At 45.2% G+C, this 13,339-nt stretch overlaps 1 protein-coding gene across 1 annotated transcript in view; it reads right to left on the reverse strand.

Moving 5' to 3' along the window:
- Positions 1-13,333, reverse strand: part of CMYA5 (cardiomyopathy associated 5) — a 51,774-nt gene extending 38,441 nt beyond the window's left edge. Inside the window, exon 1 of the mRNA XM_004703661.3 lies at positions 13,273-13,333. Coding sequence (XP_004703718.3) covers positions 13,273-13,328 — 56 coding nt within the window. The 5' untranslated portion in view covers positions 13,329-13,333. The remainder of the gene's footprint in view (positions 1-13,272) is intronic.
- Positions 13,334-13,339: the final 6 nt, after the last annotated feature.

Raw genomic sequence — 13,339 nt, forward strand, 5'->3', positions numbered from 1 at the left:
GCGCAGAGAAGCTGATCCCAAGGGCTCAGTAGAAAGTTATTGTCTAGAAAAGAATGATGGCAATATGTTATGTGATATGTCAGATACAATGTATGGATTGTAACAAGAGTTGTAAGAACCCCCAATACAATGCTGTAAAAAACAAGCAAACAGTAAAAGAACAGCAATGATAGGAGTGCTGTCTAGCCGAGTGAGTGAGAGAGGGAAATGGGAAATGCAGTCAGAAAGGTGGTTGAGAGCTGAGATACCTGGGTTTACAGGGCATTGGAAGAATTATTAGCTATTTGCTTGTCATCCTACCTTCTTCGAATAGCTGTCCCTCTCCTCCCACTGCCCGAAATCGGGGATCTGAATCTTAAGCTGAGTGATGGGTTTCTGGGAATCTCAAGCATGAAAATCCATGGCACATAAAATATGATCGGTCTTTCTCATTTCTGAGCAACCTAGACCCAGTTTTTTTGCTTTACAAAAACATACTATAGGCAACCGTTACTAAAAATTCTTTCCCTGTCCCTCGGTGGAACTCTAGCAAAGAAACAAAAGAAACCCTCCCCACCACCAAGTCAGTGCTGACTCATAGAGCCCTCTAGAACAGAGCAGAACTCCCCCTGTAGGGTTTTGAGACTGTCGCTGCTTACAGGCATAGAAAGCCTCGTCTTCCTCAGGGAGGCTGGTGAGTTCAAACTGCTAACCTTGCCGTTCACAACCCAACATGTAACCAGCAGGACTCCTACTCCAGTGACAGTTCGAGATTTTTAGCTATTTTCACAAAAAGAGTTGTCTGCTTGCTTTTCTAATTGCAAAGTACAACTTTCACTGTAGCATATGTAGTAAAACGTTTTGAAACGCACAAAGAAGATCACGCAAATAATCAGTAATCTCACACTCAAGGATGACCACGTTGAATATGAGGGTGATTTCCCTTGTTCTTCTTCTCAGCTCAGCACAGCACCCAAGGCAGCACCTCTCGTTTAGTGAGGACTGTTCACATGAAGCTCTGCTGGCAAAAGGAAACCCTTCCCAAGGTAGTGTCACTGCCAAAGCCTGGGTCCCCGAACTCATGGTTCTCGCTCGGTAAACTATGCAGACTCATCCAAGGGAGTTGATGGGATTGACAAGTGGAAGCTCTGGCACATTGAGCAGCAAATGGGAAGCGGAACAGAGACAGGCCGAAGGAGCTCAGAAAACATGGCCATTTCTCCCCATTTCCCACTAAAGTAAAGTAGGCCACTGATTCTTGCAAGTTCTTCAGACCACACAAGAGGAGGGAAAAAGCGCCAGTTGCCAACATGTTGGATTCAACTCATGGCATTATGCCATCTGTTCAAAGCCTTTCAGAAGCAGATCAACAAGTGTCCTTGGCTAAGTTCGAACCTGCCACTTCTATGTTGATAGCCAAGCACTTACCTTTTTGTGACACCCAGAATTCCTTTCAGAAAATAAAGCTCAGACTTTTCAGATATTATTAACCCTTTCTTTCTGCCTTAGTCCTGCAGCCACAGAGGCCCCGTGACCCTGCCGACTGAGGCAGGATCTCCACTAGGATTTGAAGTAACGGTTCTAATCCCATCAATGGGATTTAATTACACATTGAGTCTCAGGTAATTTTTAGTGTCAGCAGTTCAGAACCACCATCCACTCCAAGGGAAAACTCCCATGAAGAATTACAGTCTCTGAAATCCACAGGGGCAGTTCTACCCTGTCCTATAGGGTTGCTCTGAGTTGAAATCAACCAGTTGGCAATGAAATGCTACTATTTTGCTTTCTTTGTTTCTTTTATTCTAGAATCTCAACCTTCGTGGTGCTGCGACCCTTTCATTCAGTTCCTCATGTGGTGGTGACCCCCCCAACCATAAAATTATTTTCATTGCTATTTCATAACTGTAATTTTACTACTGTTATGAATAGGGCGACCCCTGTGAAACGGTCGTTCGAACCCCCAAAGGGGCCACGACACACAGGTTGAGACTGTTGTAGATTCCCCAAGGAGTCAGATCAAGTGCGAGTCATTTGCTCTCTTGAGGAATATTCATTCAAAACTCACTGCCAGTGAGTCAACAGCCGAATCATAGTAACCCGATAGGGCAGAGTGGAAATGCTGCTGTGCGTATCCAGGCTGTAATTGTTTATGGGAGCAGAAAGCCCAGAGTTTCTCCACCAGAGCAACTGGTGGTTTCGAACTGCGGACCTTTCAGATCACAGTCCAATGGGCAACGACTAAGCCACGTGGGCTCCTCTTGAGGAATATACTCGAGATTTGGAGAGAGTTGTTTTCTGCAACTGGGTGACACCGACCTAGGTATAAACAAGATCCTTAACTCCTGTGAGCAAGCTCAAGTATAGCATCTCTATAGTGCCAGCCTGCCTGGGCTGCCCACTCACTCTTCTCGTAAGCACCCTCTTTCCTCTTCTGATGGCCTCTCCTTCCAGCAGAGGGTTCTAGCCAGATCCTGTATTTGAAGGGATTTGTTCAAAAGGGAACCAAATCTAAAGCAGACAATGGATATATTTATGCTATTAACGCTCTCAAAGGTTTTTTTGCATTTATTTCTAGAGGTCACGGATTTCTCTCCATTGACTTGCATTTTTCCAAATTCAGTAACACTTCTCACTCTCTGCAAGAGCCCTGGTGGCATACTGGTGTTGTATTGGGCTGCTAACCACAAAGTCAACAGTTTGAAACCACTAGCTGCTTCCCAGGAAAAAGACTAGGTTTTCTACTCACAAAAAGAGTTACAAGCTTGGAAACCTGCAGGGGCAGTTCTACCCTGTCCTGTAGGATCACTATGAGTCAGCATCCACTCGACGGCTGTGAATGAATTCCCATACTCCACTTGCTTTGGCATCTAAGACTAAGGTTATTAATAGGAGAGTGATAACATGAGTAGTGTTGATCAGCGAGAAAGAAACCTGAGATCCAGAGGATGAAATGTTTGCTGGTGAGAGCCCACATTCACCCGGGCAATAACTACTTTTTTAGCATCTACTATGTTATAAACACCGTGCCCCAGGCTCTAGAGATGCAGCAGAGAATAGGAACAACATCCCTGCCTTCATGGAAGCTAAACTCTAGTGGTGGCCATAAAAATATATCAATGTTCATGTAGTGATAGGCGCTATGAAGAAAATAAATCAGGAGCTAGGACCAAACCAAACCAAACTCTCACTGCCGTCGAGTTGATGCTGACTCATAGCAACCCTATAGGATGGGCTAGAACTGCCCCTGTGGGTTTCAGAGACATTTGATCTAAACGGGAGTAGACAGCCTCATCTTTCTCCAGATACTAGGGCGATGGTTCCAATGGTGAGTGATAAGAGCTATGAAGATAGTGAAAGACAAGAAGGGAGAGAATGAAGCCCATTCAAACAACAAGTCCAAAGACATGGATGCAAGCATAGACTTAATCTGATGGGAATTCAAAAAGAAGTCAGTGTATCTGGAGGAAGTGCACATGGCGGACAGTGGCATGGGATGAGCTAAGAAAATCTAAGAAAAGCAGAAGACAGCACACTCTTCTCCACATGCTTTCTTGTGACCAAAAACAAAGCACATCTCCACAAAGATAGGAAAACACCAAAGTTCATCACCCCACACACAATCTGAATTCTGTCTTTTAAGCAAAGGTTCTGAATGTTTCTAGATATTACCCTAAATACATCTCAAAAGTTTATCCAAGGAGCCCATACGGCCTGTGGAGAAGTTATTTTGGAGTTTCTATCTTTGACCTTATGAAAATGCGATCGCACTGGATTGCCTAATGTCTATTTTTAAGCACAAGATCTACTCTCCCTGTTACACATTAGGAAATGTAATATAGCCAAGGTGCTGTTGAAGATGAACTAGCACACCATTTTGCTGGATCTTTTATGCTTTTGTTTTGAAAATTTGAAGTTAATTAAAATAATTATTTAAAAATCATAAATTTAGGCTTCCATAATAAAAAAATAATAATAAAAGGATGGCTAATAATGAACAAAGGAGCCCTGGTGGTGTAGTGGTTATGTGTTGGGCTGCTAACTGCTAGGTCAGCAGTTCAAAGCCACCACCACTTGTTGGGAGAACGATCAGGCTTACTACGCTTATAAAGAGTTAAAGTCTTGGAAAAGCACAGAAGTAGTTATACTCTGTCTTATAGGGTCACTATGAATCAGAATCTACTCAATGGCAGTAAGTTTTGGGTGGGGGGGTATTGGAATAATGAACAAAACGTGTGTGGGTAAATTTTTGAGTTGAATGAGGAACTAAGAGTTCTAGCATCAGCTCTGCCCCTAGAGGAGGCTGTATTAGTCTGGATACTTTAGAGAAACAAATCCACAGAAACTCATGTATAAGATTGTTTTTTATATAAAGGTTAAGTGCACATCAAGAAAACATTCCAACCCAGTGCTGTCCAAGCCCACAAGTCCAACATTAACCCATATGTCCAACACCAGTCCACAAAGTCCTCCTCGATCTCACAAAACAGACACAATGATGCTGACTCCAGGAGGAAAGCCAAGTCAGTGAATGTGTAAGCATCTCAGTGCTGGCAGGGGTCTCCACGCAGGTGCTCCAGCACCCAGGGCTGCATCGGGGTAGGTCCATGTGGCTTCTCCTTGGGGATGTCTTGCAGGAAGTGAGCCTTGCCAGCTGAAGCAGGGAACTGGCTAAGACAGCTGCACCCTGATCCGACCAACACAAAGCAAGAGACCCAAGAACTAGAAAGGCAAGGCTCACTAAGCCATTTATCTCTCTGTCCTTCAATTAACCCCACATGTGTTTATCGGCCAGGTTGGCACAACATACTAACTACCTAAGAGGCTCAGAATGAATTTTAGCTACTAGCTGTCTGAAGGTGGCAAATAATGCAATATTGCTAGGGCTCTGTTTTCTGCAAAAAGGACATGAAAACAAAGCCTCTATCGCAGAGCCATTTTATAAATGACTCAAAATAACAAGTGGCAGTGATTGACAACGATTAGCTGTTCTTTGAGGAAGAGTTGGTTGGATCCCCTCCCCTTCTCTGGGCACTTGTTCACTCACAGGATTCTAAGAAAGTCATGCTAGATGATGTTAAAATCCTGTCTAGGATAAATGTCACTAGCAGCCAGATTCAACAGCCAAACTTAGGCTGAAGGACCATGGAACCTTATGCTGAAGGTCAAAGGGCACGAGCTAGGAAAAAATGGCCGGGCACAAACAGAACTCCCTGGAGAGTGGATGACGGGGATTCTATGACTGGATGTGGAGGCATGGGGGCCTAGTTGGGCTCTGCCCGCCCTCAGCTCCCAGGACCAACTGATCTTACCAATGCATTTGCTTCACAAATTCATTCCTTATACACTTATGTGTTCCATACCTTCTCTTCACAGGCAGAAGCTAAACTCTCGGGATTAGGAACTCTGTTAGTTGACACCATGTTAACGTTTCCTGGCACACGGTCACACAGGGTCGTTATAAATCGGCACTAAGTCAATAGCAGTGAGTTTGGGCACACGATAGACCTCCAGCAAGTAAGTATTGACTGGGTGGATGTGCCTCTTTTTTGTATCATAGACACATTTTTGAAACTGAAGAAAATACACTTCATTTACAAATCAACCATTTCACATGTCCGAGTGGAGTTAGCCCTTACAAAAATGGATACAATTTGTGGTGAATGCAAATTTGCAATCCAGCAGATGGTTGTTCTGAAAGAGAGACCTACCCAAATGAAGAAACCATGAGAACAGCTCTGGGAGAGACCTTTGAGCATCTAGGGTTTGGTTGGCTGGAGAATGGACCCCGTTCATCTACTCACTCAATTGCACTTTGTCAGATTAGGATGTGGCATTTGGGAATTGAATCCACTTCAACCACCTTCAGAGAAGACTTTTCACTGGACAACCAGCAAAGCTTATTCTTATCTATGATCTGGCTCAAGGGTGAGTCTGAGGGAGTTGTAGAGGTGATGATCACCGGGATCTTAGCTGAACAATCCCATGGGATGTATCACCAACCCATCCAAGGTGCTGTGCTTCCAACACTGGGTATTGTGATACCTTGGCAACAGAATGGTCCACCACCAGTGAAATCCTCATTAATCTCACAGGTCCAACGTCCCACTAAACTTGCAGTCACTCATTCATTGTCTGCAGGCACTTTTTAATGCAACAAATAGTCTCAACCCTGGAAACGCCTGGGTGATTCTGGATTGCAGGGGAGAGCTTAGCCCAGCCATGAGCAGCACAAGGGCTGGCATCAGGAATTAGAGAAATGTCTATTTCTTGCGCTTGGAATGCCCTTCGGCCCAGCTGTGCTTTCTCTGCAAAACCTTCCAAAGTCTTCTGTTAGGAAGAATGTCTTGTCTTTTCCATATCCCTTTATTCCTAGCCTTAGTGGAGCACGTAAGACATTGTGCAAGAGTTAATTGCTTCCTCTCACCAGACTATCAGTTCCTTGAGACAACCAATTGTGTCATCCAATTATCTTTATGTCCCTGGTATCCAGCACAGGGCCTGGTCTAGAGAACTCATTATCATCTGATAATGAGTTTGTCTGAATTCCAATGAAGCTGACAGATTCCTGGGTGTTGACTTGAACGGATGGTCCAATATGGCAACTACTAACCACAGGTAGGTGTGGCATTGGTGGTTCCGGGACAGAACTCTGCCTTCCATGTGGGAGACCCAGGTTTGATTGCGGTCAATATACCTCAATGGCAGCCATCCCCCTGTAGAGGCCAGTGGACACATATACGCTGCTCTGATGTTGAAGAGGTGTCAGTGGAATTTCTAGCCTAGCATGAACTAGAAAGGCCTGGTGACCAGCTTGTCCACCAGCACCACATGTGGCTAGTCATATGTAGATGTATAAAACACACCGAATTTTAAAAATTTCACATGAAATGTTCCATTAGTAACATTCATATTGCTTACATGGCAAAATGATAATGTTCTGGGTATTGGGGGGAAAGAAAATCCCTACATGATTAAAATTACTTTCATTCCCATTCATTTGTTTTAATATAACTGCCAGAACATTTGCAATTATATATGAGGTTCACCTTGCATTTCCATCAGAGAGTGCCTTGCTAGATCGAATTTTATTGTTTGCATATATAACACTCAGACTCTTGTACCTCATTAATTCTCTAGGTTTTCCTAGTGTCCTCACTGTCACCAAATCGATTCCAACTCACAGCCACCCTATCGAGGTTGTAAATCTTTACAGAAACAGCTAGCCCCCCCTTTGTCCCCAGTAGGTGGTGGGTTTGAACCACTGATCTTGAGGTTAGCAGTCCAACACCTACCCAACAGTGTCACCAGGGCTTAAGTAGGAAAGGGAAAGTGGTTATAAGCTCTGCTTGAGTTTAGATTCAAAACACACAGGGAATACAACACAGTTTTCTTTGTACACTCTATCAGGCAAGGTGTCCCATACTTTACTAGGTGTGCTGTTTCAAAAAAAATAAATAAATTCCAACCATCATTGTTGAGTCAAAGTCTTCCCAAGGGCATGTAATGCCCATTTAGCCAACACATAAATAGCATTTCAATTTTGGCTCTAAGGGCCTGTTTTATCTTTCTCTCCTCCCTCAGCCTCTGGCATCCTAAGCCATCACCCCTCTGTCCTTAGCTCTTTCCACTGACCTCAGAAGAGGGCTGGCTCAAATGTCACACTTGTAAAAACACTTAGGTAAGTCCAGCAGTGGGAGACACTATATAAATAGTTATACGGAAACAGAGTGCTGTATGCTGATAATATAAGCCATTTACAAAGTCCCTTCACCTTTCAAAAGGTTTGCTTCCTGCAGAGATCAGCCAAGTATGAATATCACTAGTAATTTTCATTCTATCAGTGTTGACAGTTCTATTTCATATAGGCACTGGCAAAGCTGCCACTGGGGGTGACTTAAAACTGGGCGGCTGCTGTATCAAACGTTCCTTGTGCGTAGAGAGAGATGTTCAAATGGGCCAATAGAGAATGAGCCAAAACAAAAATGCTAGAAAGTTTCAGAGTGATTTGTGGGAGAGCAGAGATGAGCTGGGCTTTCTTTGTCTTCCTGGTAGTATAATTAGTTATGCACAGGGCTGCACACTGTGAGGTCAGCAGTTTGAACACACCAACTGCTCCAAAGGAGAAAGATGAGGCTTTCTGCTCCCGTTAAGGATGTACATACAGCCTGGGAAACCCTCGGGGCCAGCTCGACTCTGTCATTTAGGGGACAGCTGTGAGTTGGAATCAACTCCATGGCCAAGAGTTTGGTTTTAAGTTGGGGTTTTATTAGTCTTCCGTTGGAATAAAAAAAAACAAATACAAAATTAATGAGAGTCTATTTGAATACAGGAGACCATGAGACTGAAACATTTAACCAACATTTCATACATAGTACGTGTTCAATAAATATTTGCTGAATGAAAACATGCATGTCTAAACCCTTACTATTTAAAATTCTATTACTTTTATTATTATTATTAAAAGACTTACTGTTGAAAAATGTACTCATGGCATTTTCCTTTATTTTTAATAATCCTGAACAGTACTGTAGAGAGAAAAAGTCTTCCCGTTTCACTATAGTCCTTATCATGACCTCCAAAGCCCTATAGAGGTTTCCAAACTTATGTGCATGGCCTACTGCTCCCTTTTCAGGAAAGAAAATTACTCAAATTAAAAACGTTGTGCTATAGCCCATAATCCTGGATAAATGAGCACCTGCTTCTGGAACCGCCATCCATGTTCCAGCACCCGCCCCTGGAGGAGGAGTCACCACTGCTGTGATCTACAGCCTCTTGGTCTCACCTCTGTCGCCTCTCCCGCTGGCTCACTCCAGAAACCTGAGCTTTGCATTCCTCAAACAAGCCACCTGTGTCCGTGTTCTGCCTCTGTGCCCTTGCACCAGCTCTTCCCTCTGCCTTGAACACTCTTCACGCTGCTCAAGTGGCACGCCATACGGTGGGGGTGGGGGACTTTTCTTTACCACCCTATTTAAAGGCGCATACCCCCTCATCCTACTGTTTGGCTTCATATCACATACCAGCAGCGCCTGGCACACAGTAAGGGTTCAAGAAATAGCTGTGGAATGGGTAAACTCATTAGATGGCAGTCCTGAGACCTGGGCTTAAACATAACGCTACCACTAAAAAGCCATGCGACTGTGAGCCAATGTCCCTGCGTGCTCAGTTTCTGGGAATGTAAATGACTCCCAACCCTACAATTCTCTGGGGTTTGTGAATATACCACTTAAAAATGATTTTATGTTAAGTTTTAGAAACATCAAAAGCTTCCTTTTAAAATCATTATTGCCTATCCACAAACGACAAGCCCTCTGGGCACTTTCTCATGATCTAAGACCCTACTCCAATGCTGCGATGTAAGCCTTTCCCAGCCCCTCCCGGCAGGATGCATCCAAGACTTTCTCCATCCTCTGAGGAGCTTCCTACAGACCTTTCCTTTCTTAAATCTCGTGTGGTCGTGAATGGAGTGATGGTGGGGTTCTGTTTCTCCACTTAGAATGCGACTACCTCGAAGCTACGTAATGAGGAGGTCGCAGTGATGTTTATATTCCCAGCCCCTCACACAGTCTCTATGTAGTATGCACTCCATGAATGTGAGTGGAGAAATAATGCCAAGGGGCAACGAGATCATTATTCACCTTGAAAGCAGAGAGCATCACTTCTCCTGCAGGGATGAATGACGGCAGACACAGCACCATTCATGATTCATCTGAAGGGAAACTAGAAATCTACCAAAAAACCTACAGGTTCGTATCATTCATTTAATCCCACCACAGCCTTCCAAATGAGGCACTAGGGCTACCATTTTACAGATGAGAAAATTTGGGCTCGGAATGTTCCTTTGCTAAAATGGCTAATGGGATTCACCTGCAGCCTTCCTGATGTCATATGACGTTTTCAAATCACTGAACGATATCAAAACACTAGTTCTCTGAGCCCGTGTAAGCGGTGGTGTGTGTACAGTTGAGATTTCCCACACGAGAAAAGCATTTTCACAATAAAAGAGGATTTTTACCTCTATGCAGGGTGTACCTACAGATAATTTTACATATTACACTCGAAAGATTAAGAAAAAAAGACTCACAAGCAATCTACACCTTGGGTTCTGCTTGTTTTTTAAAACATGCAGGAAGGCACTGCATGTTCATGAAAGAAACACTGAGAAACCCTAATAAATATAAAGAAAAAAATAATAGCTTCATCGGGTGATAATCACCATGAATAGTTTTCTATATTTTCTTTGGGCTTTTTTCCAGATCTATTTTATTATTAAGAGCATTCTAAGTCATCTATATATTCACATTTACTATGTTATTAGCATTTTAGAAAATTTTATAAATAATCTTTTAATAATGACTCATCAAATAAGTACACTAACTTAATCATCCTATCGTTATTGGACACTTGGGCTTGTTTGTTTGTATTTCTACAGCTTGTCCCACTCCTTTTTTGTTTTGTTTTTTAAATTCAGTTTGCTACTCAGTTTCTGAGATGAGTCCTGAGAAAATGTTGAGACCACTTTTCCATTCAAGAGGGAGAAAAAAACTTCCACTGTTATTCAAAGTTATTCAAGTTTTTCCCCTTTCCTCGAGAACTTTTCAAAGTAGAAGATAGATGGAGTCACTTAGGTCCCAGCCAAAAGCAAATAATGAGTCCATTGAGGGCAGAGGGTGTCTCCCCAAAAGGAAGAGGCCGTGAACCCCTAGCTCCCCTCTTGGCTATTACATTAGCATGCCTTAAAAGTCTGCCTCAGTTGGCTCAGCTTCAGGAACACAATCACTTTAGGGTGTTGTTGGGAAGATTTGAAATGTCAACACTTAGCAGCACTGTGTCAGATAGAGCGAGCAGTTCTCTTTTCAGTTGTGAAACTTGGGTGGAAGAGTCTAGAGGAAGTGGGGGAGAGAGGTGAAAAATCAACCCAACCTTTCATTCGTTAAGGAAAGAACATCAAATTCTCACCTCTGGCCTCAGAACAACTCTATGCTCTGTTTGTAAACACACACGCAACAAAATGATATGATTCTTAACAACACTCTGGGGTAGGAACAATTGGGGGATTCCCATTTCTCTTAGAAGTTCCTCCCCACTGCCAACTCCCGGTCTCTAACTACCACTGCCATCTCCCCATCTCTTTAACTACTTCTGCTGTCTCCTTTGCCATTGGCCCCACTGTGGCTCAAGTCCTAGACAGCACCTTTTTTTGCTCTCCGTGTCAGCTGCTCATGTTTTAGTTTCAATGAGTTTCAGATTCTTTCGAGGGTAAAATCGGGTTGGGCAAGAATAGGAGGATCCTGGACACCACTAAGAGAGGAGGGCTAAATGGCTGGGGTCGATAGACTGACCCTTCTCCATACCACCAGACACTGTAGGCCCCAAACTCCCTGTTCCATTGACCACAGGCAAGATCTCTTCTCTTGCCTTCCGGCGATGCCTCTGCTAAGCACATCCTCTAGGGCCCAGCTCATTCCCATCACTTCAATGTAGGTCCCTGGCTCGACATGCTCGCTTCTGACCCTCCCCAGAACACAGTCTACTCCTCTAAACCATTCAGTACCTAGTCTCATAGTCCCTATAGTGTTCCCTACCTTTTCCTTTGAGAGCAAGGATTGCGTTTGCCTGTTGACCGGTAAATAATGCACTGCCCCCAAGTCAATCCTGACACTTAGCCACCCTAGGGATCATTTCCAAGGCTTTGTAAATCTTCACAGGAGCAGACAGCCTCATCTTTCTGCTGCAGAGTGGCTGGTGGGTTCAAACCTCTGACCTTGTGGTTAACGGCTCACCGCTTATTCGACAGGGCTTCTGATTGGTAAACAACTCTCCAAGAAAACAAACTCCCTGCCATCAAGTGGATTCTGACTCAGCGACCCTCTGAGCCGGAGTAAAACTGCCCCTATGGAGCAGAAAGCCCGTCTTCCTCCTGCGGAGCAGCTGGGGTTTCCAGATGCTTACCTTGCGGCTGGCAGCCCAACACATAACCAGTGTGCCACCAAGGCTGACTGTGATTCAAGACTTCTTATCGAATGGCCAATTCCCCTCATGCCATCCTATGAAGCGCTACAACTTCAGCTCTGCTGGCTTTGGTAGCACACGTTTTTAGCTTTGGTAAGAAGGGCATTGGGGGCAATGGGGCATATCTGTCTGACACCTACAGTCTTTGCTGTGACAGTATGATTCGGCTTAGGAAGGGGTACTACTGGCTGACAGACACGCCCAGGGGAGATAAAAGCCACACCTTCTCAGAGAGCACAAAGGCTAGCAGATATGAAGCTAACTCGAGAGGAGAGGATTTCTGTTGTTCTCATGTTCTCATCTCCATGAGGCAGAATGAAAGGAGACCTTACCCGTTGACATGCATTCACTGAAATTAATTTGGGATTATGAAAAACAGGAGCAGTTTTTAAGAACAAGGCTGACTGAACCCCGTGCTTCTTTGCACTAAACAGGCTATGGACTCTTATACTGCAGGAGCCCCGGCTGCGGAGTGATTAAAATGCTCACCAAAAGCGTGGGAGGTGTTGAACCCACCAGCCCTGCTGCAGGAGAAAAATGTGGAGGTCTGTTTTTGTCAATACGCCCCCTTCGGAGAAATCTCTGTCCCGATCGATTGGTCTCTGAGTCCGAATCAATTCAATGACAACAGGTTGATTTGGGTATCAAAGCGAACTTCGAGAGCTGTGGGGCTCAGTGTGTGGCTGGCCTCTCAAATTAGGGCCGCGGCGCGTGGGAAAGAACTTGATGGCTGTGGGTTTGGTTTGTAGCAACCTATGGTGTCGCTACGCGTCGGAGCCCACTGGATGGGAGTGGATCAGTGTGAGAGCCCATTGCCTGACACCTAGGCGACCTTCGTTCCTTCAAAAGTACCGGTTGGGGGAAGGGGGGACCCACACCCCATCTCTTCAAACCCAGGCGGCCAAGATGGTTTCTGTGCCTTGGGCCACCCTTGGGCACTCCAGCAAGCACAGGCCTGCAGCTAGGCAGGCCCCTAAGTCCATCGCCAGGAATCAGTGTCACTAGTCGCAGGGGGGCGGCGGAGGACGAGCTTTGCTGCAGGCGGGCCTGTCACTCAGGCTGACCGCAGGCACCTGCCCCTTCCAGCTCTCCCCCAAAGCAGCGTCCCTGGAGAGAAAGTGCTTAGCTCCAGGGACGTGACGTGCAGGGCTTCGAGGGCCAGGAGCTGAAACGGGGTGCGCGGGTGCGCAGAGGTCTCCTCCCCGAGCTCGGCGGCCCGGGGGTTGGGGGAGGTGGGGGGAGGTGGGCACTCTGGCTGCGGGGCCTGGGAGAGGAGCTCGCTACCTGGCGTCGGGCTCCTCCTCCGTCTCGTCGTCCTCGGCCTCGGACTCGTCCTCCATCTCCACTTCCC

This window comes from Echinops telfairi, unplaced genomic scaffold (assembly GCF_000313985.2).
Source record: "Echinops telfairi isolate 266 unplaced genomic scaffold, ASM31398v2 ScPeMD7_7469;HRSCAF=8507_1, whole genome shotgun sequence".
Taxonomy (NCBI): Eukaryota; Metazoa; Chordata; class Mammalia; order Afrosoricida; family Tenrecidae; genus Echinops; species Echinops telfairi.